This window comes from Daktulosphaira vitifoliae, unplaced genomic scaffold (assembly GCF_025091365.1).
Source record: "Daktulosphaira vitifoliae isolate Bord-2020 unplaced genomic scaffold, ASM2509136v1 Scaffold_1, whole genome shotgun sequence".
Classification (NCBI taxonomy): domain Eukaryota; kingdom Metazoa; phylum Arthropoda; class Insecta; order Hemiptera; family Phylloxeridae; genus Daktulosphaira; species Daktulosphaira vitifoliae.
In genome coordinates, this window is record NW_026099572.1 from 67,397,350 (window position 1) to 67,410,155 (window position 12,806).

A 12,806-nucleotide genomic window follows, 5' to 3' on the forward strand; every position below is an offset into this window, starting at 1 on the left:
ATACGAGGTGTGACAATTAAGTAATGAGACTGACGTTATAAAAGCCGTATATTTAAAAATTATTCAACAACTGTTCTATCCCCTTCAAAGTAGTCCCCTTGGGCAGCTATACACCGAGCCCATCGCATTTTCCACGCGTCGTAACATTTCTGGAACGCTTCAACTGGAATGTCCATGAGTACCCTCGTCACGGCCGCTTGGATCGCCTCAATCGACTCAAAATGGGTTCCTTTGACCTCCAATTTCATTCTGGGGAATAAGAAAAAGTCACATGGGGACATATCGGGCGAATAAGGCGGCTGCGGCAACACGGTGATGCCTTTGGAAGTCAAATACTGCAAAACACTGAGGGCTGTGTGACACGGCGCGTTGTCGTGATGCAGAATCCAAGTGTTTGCGATGTCTGGACGCACCCTGAGAACTCGTTTTCGCAATCTTTCGAGTACCTCTCGGTAGAAATGTTGATTAACTGTCTGCCCAAGAGGTACGAATTCTTTATGGACGATTCCGCGGCTGTCGAAAAAGGTAATGATCATGGTTTTCACCCTCGACTTGCTCATGCGAGCTTTTTTCGGACGAGGGGTGTTTGGAGACAGCCACTGCGAGCTTTGACGTTTGGTTTCTGGATCATATTGAAAAAACCAGCTTTCATCACCTGTGATAACTCGATCAAGCAGCGTGGGATCGTTTTCAACTTGCTCCAGACAGTCTTGTGCGAGAGCCATTCGATGCTGTTTTTGCTCAGCAGAAAGATTCTTTGGGACCATCTTCGCACACACCTTTCTCATCCCGAAATCGTTTATTAGAATCTGTCGAACGGTTTCACGGTTGATACCGAGTTCAGACGACACCATTCGAACCGTCAAACGACGATCTTCGCGGATTAGGGAGCGCACGCGCTGCGCATTCGCGTCGGTTCGCACTTCAACTGGTCTCCCTACTCGCTCTTCGTCTTCCACGTTCTCGCGGCCCTCTTTGAACTGCTTGTGCCATCGAAACACCTGGGGACGACTAAGTGAAGCACTACCATACACCTTCAATATTTTGGAATAAGTTTCCGTAGCGGTTTCACCCAATTTCGCACAAAATTTTATCGCGATGCGTTGCTCTAAATTTGCCTTTTCCATTTTCGTGACGAGCACTACGAACACGTGTTCACATAACGCGATACAGCGGACGAACTACTGCAACGAGAGAGACGGTGAACTTATCGTCGGAGAGAGGAGGGAATCCGCTACATACCGTATAAATTTCAAGGCCGTAGTGTTATCACGAGCGCGGCAATAAAATCAGTCTCATTACTTAATTGTCACACCTCGTATATATGCATTTTAATATATTTAGTCACAAATTTCATAAATCAGTTAGATTATAATATTAATGTACTTAAATTTTTTTTTTTTCGAAATAAGTGAATATACATAATATTTAATAATTAGTAACTATATTTACAAATTAATATTGAAGCCACCCCTGATTATCCATATTTTACACACATAATATGATATTTATTATTATTAATATTAAGTAAACTGTACATATATTATTTATTATCACATTTAAATTAATAAACTAATAATTATCAACATATTTTACAATTGCATATTTTATTATGTTCTGAGTGCTCAACTCAACTGAAAGTGATAAAACAGATATACATACAAAATGATAAAAAAATTTATCTGTGAAATGAAGACAATAATGAGCATGTAGTCAAAATATTATTTATATATTTTTAGAGTGATGTCTAAAAAGCAGTGTTATATTTTAAGTCATAGATAACGTGTAATTTAGAAGAATATTTTTAAGAGGGTTTTGACCTCCAAAAACTACCTTTGAATACATGCCTGTTTATGATAATTATAAATTATTAATATTGTGTATAACATAGTTTGATGAAACACTATTATAATAATGTAATGAATATAACCCTTTATATTCATTTTTATATGGTATACATTTAATAAAATGTAAGTTTCTTGAAAAAATATATTAATTAACTAAAATCCTATAATGAGTATTACTTTAGCAAAATCATGATTTTTTCTTTTACAATCATACAAAAAAAAAATTAAACAATAATTAAATATTTATGTTTTTCTTAAATTTTTAATAGAAAAAATCAAAATAAAGACTATAATTGATTACATTTGTATAACTAAAATTTTTTTTTGTTTTGAAATCAATATCATATTGAATAGTGTTACAAATATAATTTTAAATAATAATAAATCTATTGTAAAAAACAGTCCATCATTTTTTTAAAGATTAATCTGAAATGTTTAATTTATTTATTTATGAGAGATTTTTGAAAATTTAAACAAATGTTATAAATAAATTTACAAAAAATCATTTTTTACTATATTAAATTATTGATGCTAAAAATAAATAAATTACATTCATTTTTATAACAACATTTTTATATAAATCATGTTGTACATTGAAATGGCATTCACAATACAATATTGGAACATTAAAAAAAATAAACAGTCCCATATCCGAGTTGTTTTAAGTTTAGTAAGAAATAAATTAAACATTATTTATTAAATAAAGTCTTTCAAAATAGTTTTTTTTTTTAATTGTATTTCTTTCAAATTTTTCAACAAATTATTATATTCAAACATACTACTTTATTTTCTTGATTTAAGACACCAAATTAAAATCCCAATTTTAAAAAGAAATTAAATTATTTGGTTTTCATAGAAAATATAATTATAAACAATGTGCATTATAGAACTGTAAAATAATGTGGTAAACATGACTTAAATCATCAAAATATACATTTGAAAAATACAATATATATATATAATCAATTTTAAGTGTTTACAAATAAGTTTTTGAAGAGATAAAGTCATGGGTCCTTTGTAATTTCTAACACATTATATTTTACCATCCTCCTAAAAATAAAAACAAAAATTTAATTAGTCACAATAACTTACTACGCGTGGTCTAAATTTTATAATTAAATAGTCATTGATAATAATTACATGAGTTTGTATTATATTTCATAAATGTATTCCAAAAAAAAATTTACAGAAAAATTGTTTTGTGTGAGTTTGAACATACTAAACTTAAATCTCTACAAAACTTTTCACAAAAAAAGAAATATGGGAAGTTTCATTTTTTTTTTTTTTATAGCTTTCAATACAAAGTACTATTATAGCTCGACAATTAATTTTAGTTATTGTTCTTATTTTTTTAAAGAGCAGTTTGTAGAAATAATGCAACAAGTTTTTAAAGTACGTGAGAATCGATTCTGAGACGTAGGGTTACATGAACTAGCTACATCACAATGTTGTCAACTTACCCCTCAAGGAACATTTAATTAATTTAGTCAATTTTTCAAATAGTTAAATTTATTTTATGTAGAAAAAATAAAAAGCAATCTCCATTTGAAATAAATTTAAAGTGTTATTTAGTAACTCACATTATATTTAAATAACAATAATATAATATGAAGTACTAGATATATAAAATAATTTTTAAAAACCAGTAAAATATTTATTAAATATCTATAAGTTTGTTAAACCGGTATGATAAAAAAATAGTTTTGGTGAAATTTTTAATCCTGATAAATTTTTATAACTTATTAAAGGACTAAAATTATTGAAATATGCCACATGTTATTTCGAAGTACTGATAAAGTTCTGCGTCTTAAACGCATTATAAATAATTGAAAACGCAACTAATTTCAGTTTAAATTGTAAAGATTTGATGTCAAACAATCGCAAAAAATATATTTTTTTTTTTAATATTCTCTTTATTTGTATACTTACAATCAATAAAATGTGTTCAATAAGTAAATTTGTTAAAGTAATTGATTATATGAATAGGATGGGTAGTTCACATGAGAACACTCACAATAAAAGTAAAGTATTTACATCATTAGTTAAAGTTATATAAATTTAAAGATTTTTTTATTTATTTATTTAGTTGCTTGGTAATAGGTCAAAATATTATAGATTATTTTTAAATATAAAAATTATTTCTCTTTGCTAATATAAAGTTTTTCTTCTCATAAAAATGTTGTATTTAATATTTTTAATTTTCATTATTATTAATATTTCATTTATTTTACAAAGTAGTGAGACTTTCATATGACATACCAAATAATATTTTCTTCGGTCAAATATTTCTTATATAAAACTATTTGTCTACCACACAAAGAAATATTTTTCCTTAACAGTTGGGTTCATTCTTTACGTTACAAATATTGCACTATAGATTATGAAGCAGGTTGGTCGACCTGTAAGCCAAGCTAAACATATAATTTATTTTATTTTATATTGTATAATAAAATAACAATAGTCGACAGTTACTGTTCTTTTTATACTCTGCACAACTTAATAAAGTGTTTAGGTATTATGGTGAAAAGGAGGCGATATAATTGTAATTATTTTTGTGGATTCAAAAATCCTATAACCACAGCTATAAAATCAGAAGTCTATTAAAAATTTAATTTTTAAGGGTGCAAAACTTGTTTATTTTACATATTTTCAATAAAATCTTTCAAATGAGGTAGAAAAAACAATCTAATCAAAATTATTTGAATTTATGGTACACGTTTTTTGAATAAATTAAAAAACACCTCCTAAACTTCAGGCTTTACTAAAAAGTTTTTAAATTTTTTACTATGCAAAAATATGCATCCTAATACATTTTATTCATATATGCCAAGTTTCAGATGATTAAAAAAAATTTCTCAAGTTTATAAGGGTCTTTTAACTTGTAATTGTGATAGTAGGAAAAGCTTAAGTAAAACTTTACGAAATATGGGGTGAAAATGTTGATTTAATTGTTAATGGAATAAAGAAAATATTTTTTGAAAGTCGTTATATTATATATAATTAAAAATAAACTATTAAAAAAATAACTTTAAACATTTTATTAAATTCAAAATATGACTTCTCATTTGAAAAATAAAGCTGATACCCTTACATAATAGATGAACTTAAAAAATTATATAGCTAATAGCTCAAGAACAATATGTAATTAAAAAATTATATTAACGGATCGCTTGTATTTTAAAGATATGAAATTATTGACAGTGTACAATATTTGTTAAAAGTATCTAGAAAACTGTCAAAGAAGGGAAAATACAAAATTGTCCATGGAAAATCTTCTATAAATAAAAATTTATTAATAAACCCACCTAATGTAAAATCATGTGTAGGTATGCATGTATTATTATCTTTGATGAAAATTAATTTGTAGCAGTTAAGATGTTAATAAAATAATTTGATTATGTTTATACGAAATAAATACGTTTTTGTTAAATTTAAATTTTAAATTTCAAATAAACAAATAAATATAAAAATAACTAAAAAGTTTTGAATATCTTTACATGTGTTAAATGATCAATTAGATGTTTCGTCTAGTGTTCATAGTTTTTATAATTTATTGTTAATTTAAAATGACTTCAAAATACCATAATTTTTCAAACCAAAGATGTTTATAAAGGGTTTTTAGTTATTCCCTATAATTCAATTATAAAAATAAAAACATTATTATTACCCAATAACAATAAGATATCTCAAAAAAATAAATATTCGCCATTATACCAAATATTTTAAGCCTGAAAAAACGTACGATTTTGTATGCCCATACTTTGGACCAAAATATGACCTTAACAAACAAAGAACAACAATTGTAAACAATATTCTGATCGACAATTTTTATTGTGAACGCATTTGGCATACCCTTGTGAATTTTCACAATATAATATATTAACATGTAAGCAAAAAAGAAAGATATTTTGTAAATGTTTTTATCGTTATTTTCCACTTCGCTTAATTCAAAACATTTAAAATTATGTTATTTTTCTCTATCATTTAATATAATACACATAATATATCGGTATTTTCAAATAAAAGTTTTAATTAACTTTACGATTAAGAGAACTTTTTTCAAAAAAAAAAAAAATTTTATAAAAATAAATATATTATAGGCTATCAACCACTGGCAATAAACGCATTTATACGATTATATTTTATATATATTTGAAGTTTGACATTTTTACAGTTTAAACATCATGATGGTTAAAATAATAATATTATAGGGTAAGGCGTTGTGGAATGATGAGGTTAAGCTTCTATGATATTTTATGACTTTTGTGAATGGATTTCAAATCTGAAATTTGCATCAGATTTTCTTCTATATCTTTCCAATATCATGATTTTTTTCGAATGTGCTTTGATCTTCTAAGGGATGAGCTATGGGTTTTCCTAAAAATTGCTATTTTTGTCATCTTTTCCCAATTATGGGATGAGACGACGAAAACGATCGTAATGCTTTGTAACTAAAACCATTGAAAAGAATACGGTCTCTTATAAATAATAAGTACTAAGTAATACTTACAGAATATATAAGAGAGAAATTTGAAAATTATACCATTTAATACTATTATCTAAAGTCTTAATGATCAAAAATTACATCAAACACGCTAAATATGAATTTCTAACCAAAATTTAAATTAACGTGCGCGCGTGTTATTACCAGTGATTAACAAAGTGTACCTCAAGATATTTTTACACTATTAAGTATGTTTTGCTATGAGTAATTCATTTTGAAAACTACTGGATTCGACATCTTTCTCTTTTTTATGAACTAATCCGGCCTTACCGTAATTTAGAACATTGTGAGTTATACTTAGTTTTTATTCTACAAACATCAAACACTTACTTTAATTTACTTGCATAAACCACTATATAATATTGTTTTATGTATTGCCACTATTAGAATTATTTTAATAGTGGGAATAATTCCAGTTTGCAATAATAATAATTATTATTGCAAAAAGAACAATTAATATTTAATGGGTGTAAAATTTGGAGACTATAATTTTTAATGAAATTACTATAGTAAGAAACTTGTAATTATAACACAAAACAATATAACGAGAAAGAACAGTCAAACGTTAAACTTCTTGAAATCGTAAAAATAATATAAATATAGGAAAAACTAACAGCAAACATACAATTGGCTAAACATTGAAAATAAATAAAAATGTTAAAAATCTGTTATTTCTTCATTAAAAAAATATAATTAAATTAAAACAAAACAAAAATACTATGATCTATACACTGTATAAGTATTAGTGAATGTACCTTTAAATAGTTGTAAATTATAATTAGTTAACTAAAAACAATGTCTACTATTAATAAAAGTAGACATGTATTTTTTATTTTAGTGAATTTTTAATGAATTAATGAAAGTCTAAGTAGATAATCTCAAATGGTTTTGTCAAAACCACTTGTCAGTTTTGTAAAAATGTCAATTTCAATTTTAAAACAAATAATATATCTAAAAGTACATAATGACAAATACAATTCATTGTAACTTATTATTGATTTCTTTCCTAGTTTTATAAAAAAAAAATATGACTTAAAATAAACTCCCTATTTTGAAAAGCTGTAAGTAGCTTAAATTAACCAATAAAAAATTTAATTAGTAAAAATAAATTGAAAATTATTAGATTATAATATAAAAAATGTTCTATAATTATAATTGTTATTTAAAAAACTTTGTAATGTTAAATAATCAATTTAATTTTCTCAAAAGCTCTAATAGTTATTATGATAACTATTTTTAACACAAAGATTGTCATTGTTTGTTTTATAAATGTAGGTTGATGTAATATATATTGATTGACAAATATATATATATATATAAGAAATGTGCAAAAAAAGTTAAAGAATACTTATCACTTAGTATCAATTTTTATAATAAAATAGAAAGTGCCGAAAAAATATTAGACTTTACATGTAACATAACAATCGAGAATTATTTTTTTTATTGTAATACAAAATGTGTTTAAATACTGATCTAATAAAAATTTGGAAACGCTGATAGTTTTTAACAGTATTACCAATGTTAAATAATTAAACCAAGAAATAAAAAATTAACTTTTTTTGTTTTTGGCAAATAAAATATTAGTGTCAATTTAAAATTTATTATTTTATCTAAAAAATATATATAAATTTTAGTATGTTATACTTATCATTTATTTTATTATTAAGTAATTTTTTTATGATATTTGTTCGCGCTGCTTTAAAAAAAAAATACTAGATAGCGCGCTTATTTGATTTTATACACTCATCTTCCCTTCCTCTCCCGGTCGCTGGGCGTAGTCGGCCGGTTATCATTGCCGGTCGACATGTGTATGTAATTAGATTAGTAAAATATATACGAAAAATGTTTTTGTTGGTTATACGTTTTTTTTAGTAAAAATTATATTAACGTTGTTTTTTTTTCCAAAAGTTATTGTCATTGAAGTTTGTTTATGTAGTTAGTTGCCTTAGTATAACTAATATTGTATTATATAAGTGATATATTTTGATGTTTAATATTAGCTAAATTATTTAAGTCACACGGATGACATTGTCGGATTATCTAAGGTAACGATTTTATGATTTATTTGTCGTTATATTCCACACGGATGGATTAAGAAAATTGTGTAAGTCACACGGATGACAATTGCCAATTTTAATGCATAAATCATACAATAATCTTAGTGTATAAATTATATAGCCAATACTATTATTTATATTGAATCTCCTTTTTAATTATGTCTATGTGTAAATAATCAAATTAATAGTTAGTAATACTGATTTATATTTATTGTTATATTTGTTAATTCTTATTACTAAATTGCACAAGGTGCTATTTTAAATTATAAATATTTAATACAATTTAAATGATTGTTATTTGTATGGAAATATAAGTAATTTTGTGTGAACTAGCGACCACAGTTTTCCTTTAAAACAAATATAAATTTCCTAAAATCTTTTCTAATTAATCACCAGATAAGCGTGATATAATTTCTCGCCCCTGGTATTAACAATATTAATAACATTAATCGGGGTATATTGAAACGAGCACATTGAAGTATACACATATGAATGATAAATTAAAAATTGCAATGTCTGTAGGACTTTATTTTAACAAGTCGATCAAGTATAATATTATCAATCAATTGACAGTAAAAAATCGGGTATTTAAATTGACTCACAAGCTTTTTTTCTTATGATAATAACCTATTTAAAATATTGAATTTTTATTAAGAAAAGTTATAAAATGTAGCCTAACTAAATATTATTTTTTATTAAAGTCAATAAATTAGTGTCAATTATTCATTTCCTTAAAAACGAATCTATTGTTCCATTGTGGACTATTGATGGACAACAATGTTATATTTTAAATAACTTTTATTACTGTAAAAAAGACCTAATTAAAATTTAAATCTATAAGTTATTACTTAATTATTATAATTAATAATAATTATAATACTTTTTTAATATAATTATAATTTTTTAATATAATTTTCTATCAGTTAAAAAGAGTCAGATACTTTAAAAATCGTTTGAAATAGAGCACTCTCCACTAAATAAATGATGACTGCGACTCTTTTTATTAGGATTTAGTATTTTCAGGGAAAAGAATGGTATTGGTTAAAATATAAAAATAATTACGTTATAAATATACAAAATAGAGAGGAGTAGCTTATTTTTTTAATGTACAGCTATATGTATATAGTAATTTTACAGGGCATAGATTTCGTAAATTTCAATTCAAAACAGGATACACTGCCAGTCAAAAAAACTTTACCGATGATGAAAAATGTTTCCCTTTTTTTATATTTAGTATTTCGAAATAATGTTTTTAAATGAATATAATGTAAATTTTATAGTACATTTATGTAAAATTAACGAGTGCACTAACCTGCATTTACCTAAACTCGAGAAGATTGACTGAGTGATACTTTCAACATAATTATAAAAATAATGATGAAAATACCACTAATGAGCAATAATGCATCGTGCGTATTTCATAGAGTGAAAATGTGCACGTGTTTTCTATCTTATATAACTTAGTATATTGTAGTTATAAACAATTTTTATTTTTATAAGCTAGACAAATAATTAATGAATACAAATAAGGTATCAATAGTATGATTAGAAATCTATTTAATGAGTAATGAACAAAAGCAAAATGAAAAATAAAAGCGTACTCTTACCCCATTGATGGAGTATAGTCATGTAACTATTGAGTAAATTTTAACAAATAAATAATATTTATTTATTTATAGTATGATATATCAACCATATATCATATCAACCACATATAATTTTAACTATCATAGTTGAGGTTAATAAACCACAACGTGTTATAATCAATTATATTTAATGACATATTAACTCAAATGAAATTATCAATTAACTTAAAATTCATTTCCATCTATAGCCAATTAATTATATTTCATAGGTGTGATACCTCGCCTGGGTGTTGATGACCCTTGTTATCATAGCTAGTCGTTAGGCAAGGGGAAAACCACGTTGCTGCTGCAGGCCGACGAAATGCCTACTTGCAAATTTTTGCCATTGCCCCATATAAAAAATAGTTCTGGTGGCTGTGATTAGAAGAATAAATAGTTTATAAAGCAAACAAGTATTTTGTTAGACAAACAAAAATATGATTTATTTAATAAAAGTGTTATATAAAAAACAGTATTTTTTCAGTATATGTAAGACGTCGTATTTTTAATGTATTATGTTAAATATATGGAAATATTTTTTTTTAAACTTTAAAAAATTATTAATTGTCAATTGATACATTTTATTAAAATTTGTTAAAAGTATTGTACACTTACTTAAATTATTGTGTTCAAGAAGAAAACTTATCGAAAATTGAAATTAAAGGAACTCTGTTAGTCTATGTAGTGTTAAAGGGGTGGCTAATATTAAATTTGCCATCAGTATTAGCGATGGACTAGATGATGTTCCATGTCTTTGAATAGCTGCAATATTGTCGCCTTCTGAAAAATAAAATTTATTTGTTAAAAATTTTATGAGCAGTTATTTACTCGAATAGGTTGCGTAAAAATCAGAACAAATGGTTACAAGACATTTTAAGAACACATTATAAATTAAAAACAATATAACGTAGCTTTTACATCGATATGACTTCAGGTGCTCAGACATTCTTAAGAGTCGTATATTTATATTGCATTTCATAGCAATAGGACAAATATAACGTGAGAAGTCTAGAATTTTATGAATACAGTATAACTTTCTACTGAAGCGTATAAGAAGTAGATTTATTTCAGTACTAAACTTTCTGAATCCGTTTATACTTGAAACCTACTGCCAACTACGTAGAATATAAGTAAAATGTGTTTTTATATCCTACTCAAGAAACCTCTTTATTAGAAAAGGTTTACATTTAATGACATTAAAAATTATTTGTATGAATAAATATTTCTATTAATAGAATTTAATACAAACTATTAGAAAAAAGTATTAGTTAATGATATTGATATAAAATTTTTAATCTAATTTAAATTAAATAACTATGTAGAATGTGTGTTATGTTAACTAACGATTAAGAGGAATAAAGCTTCTAAATGGAGGTACGGGTAGGAAATCAATGTAAACAATAAATTTTGCTACTCTTAGAAAAAAAAACAAAAATCATTGTTTGGATTTTATTGAGTAAAATTAATTTATTCATCATTATATTTATATCACTAATTTAAGATTTATAAAAATTCAAAATTAACAGTATATTTCTCCCATTTATTATGACCTAAATTAAAAATAAAGTTTAATCTTCTAACTCAATTAAATTTAAAAGTGTTAAACTTATTTTTAATTTCTTTATTACTCCTTTTTTTTTTTGTTACTATTGTAATTTTGTGGAAATTAAAAATAATTTTTAAATTGAAGTTTTATACGCAATAGCCTAAAGTAAGTAGATATCTTGGAACGAACGATTTAAGGGTTTTAAACATGTCATTTTATTTGATTATTGATTATGATAACGGTTTTTGGACTTAATAGCTAAATGTATTACAAATAGGAAATATAGCAATTTGTTTTTAAAACCTTACATCGCAAATACACATACAATGCCTAATATGGTTGGTTTGAATCTGATACCAAAAAAGTAAAAATTTTGTTGTGCCATTATTAATTTTATAATAAACATAACTATAAAATAACATTTTTATTGAGAGCATCGTAAATTTTGTAATTTATCCACTTGCATAACTGTTTAATCTCATTATTTCCCTTTACTAGATCCCCTTATAATTTTACCATTTTATAACTTAATTTTTATTGGAATAATTCTATATAACTATTATTATAAATACAGTACTAACAGAGAAACATAAAAGTTCAGGAAAATTAACTTTATTTATATACATTTTTGATAAGTTGAAAGAATTCATGTAGGATACTTTTATTATAATATAAAACAATCATTTATGAGTTTGATGAAAATTATAATACTATATTAGAAAGTAAAGTTTTATTAGTTTTTCTAAGTCAGTTCTCAATTTTCTTCTATACTTCATAAAAATAGTATCTAAATTTAATTTTTTTAATGATTATTTATGAATATGATTGTTAAAACAATAGTGTAACTGTTGGCATTCAATATGTAGGGTTTCTTAGAACTTACTGACTACGCTAGGTCACCCTGAAGTAATGCTTAACGGCGGTCCACAATATGTCAGTCGTGTAAAAAAAAGTGACTACATTATTAATTTGTTGAATTTTTTTTTTTAATTGCTTTATTACATTCTTAGAATACGTTTAAAGCACATTTTTTATTATTTTGATGGGTCGTTAAACATTTTAGGACAATTACTTATTAAGTTACAAGTATTTTAATACATAGAATGGGTATGTAGTGAGGGAGGTGCATTTCGTACTGATGTACATATATTGTGTCCACATTCCATACTCACTTTATCTATAAAAGAAAAGTACTTATCCTAATATTTTTATCAACGTATTAAATAT

At 25.1% G+C, this 12,806-nt stretch overlaps 2 protein-coding genes across 7 annotated transcripts in view; both read right to left on the reverse strand.

The window, feature by feature from the left end:
* Positions 1 to 59: 59 nt before the first annotated feature.
* LOC126895120 (protein GVQW3-like) lies at positions 60 to 1,127 on the reverse strand. Its single transcript, XM_050666633.1, has one exon. The coding sequence runs from the start codon at positions 1,125 to 1,127 to the stop codon at positions 60 to 62; it is 1,068 nt and encodes a 355-aa protein (XP_050522590.1).
* A 1,391-nt stretch (positions 1,128 to 2,518) lies between these two features.
* Positions 2,519 to 12,806, reverse strand: part of LOC126895844 (hemicentin-2-like) — a 137,944-nt gene continuing 127,656 nt past the window's right edge. For 2 of the 6 annotated variants that reach the window (XM_050668116.1, XM_050668117.1), the window contains exons 8-9: positions 10,649 to 10,813; positions 2,530 to 2,897 (exon numbers count right to left, since the gene is read on the reverse strand). In XM_050668116.1, coding sequence (XP_050524073.1) covers positions 10,692 to 10,813 — 122 coding nt within the window. In that variant the 3' untranslated portion in view covers positions 2,530 to 2,897; positions 10,649 to 10,691. Of the gene's footprint in view, positions 2,898 to 4,106; positions 4,259 to 10,272; positions 10,409 to 10,648; positions 10,814 to 12,806 lie in introns of all 6 variants that reach the window. The other 4 variants (XR_007701728.1, XR_007701727.1, XR_007701726.1 and 1 more) reach the window with 4 other exon arrangements.

Coding starts and splice junctions, on each gene's coding strand:
- LOC126895120 (XM_050666633.1), bottom strand. CDS start 1,127: ATGGAAAAGGCAAATTTAGAGCAACGCATCGCGATAAAATTTTGTGCG.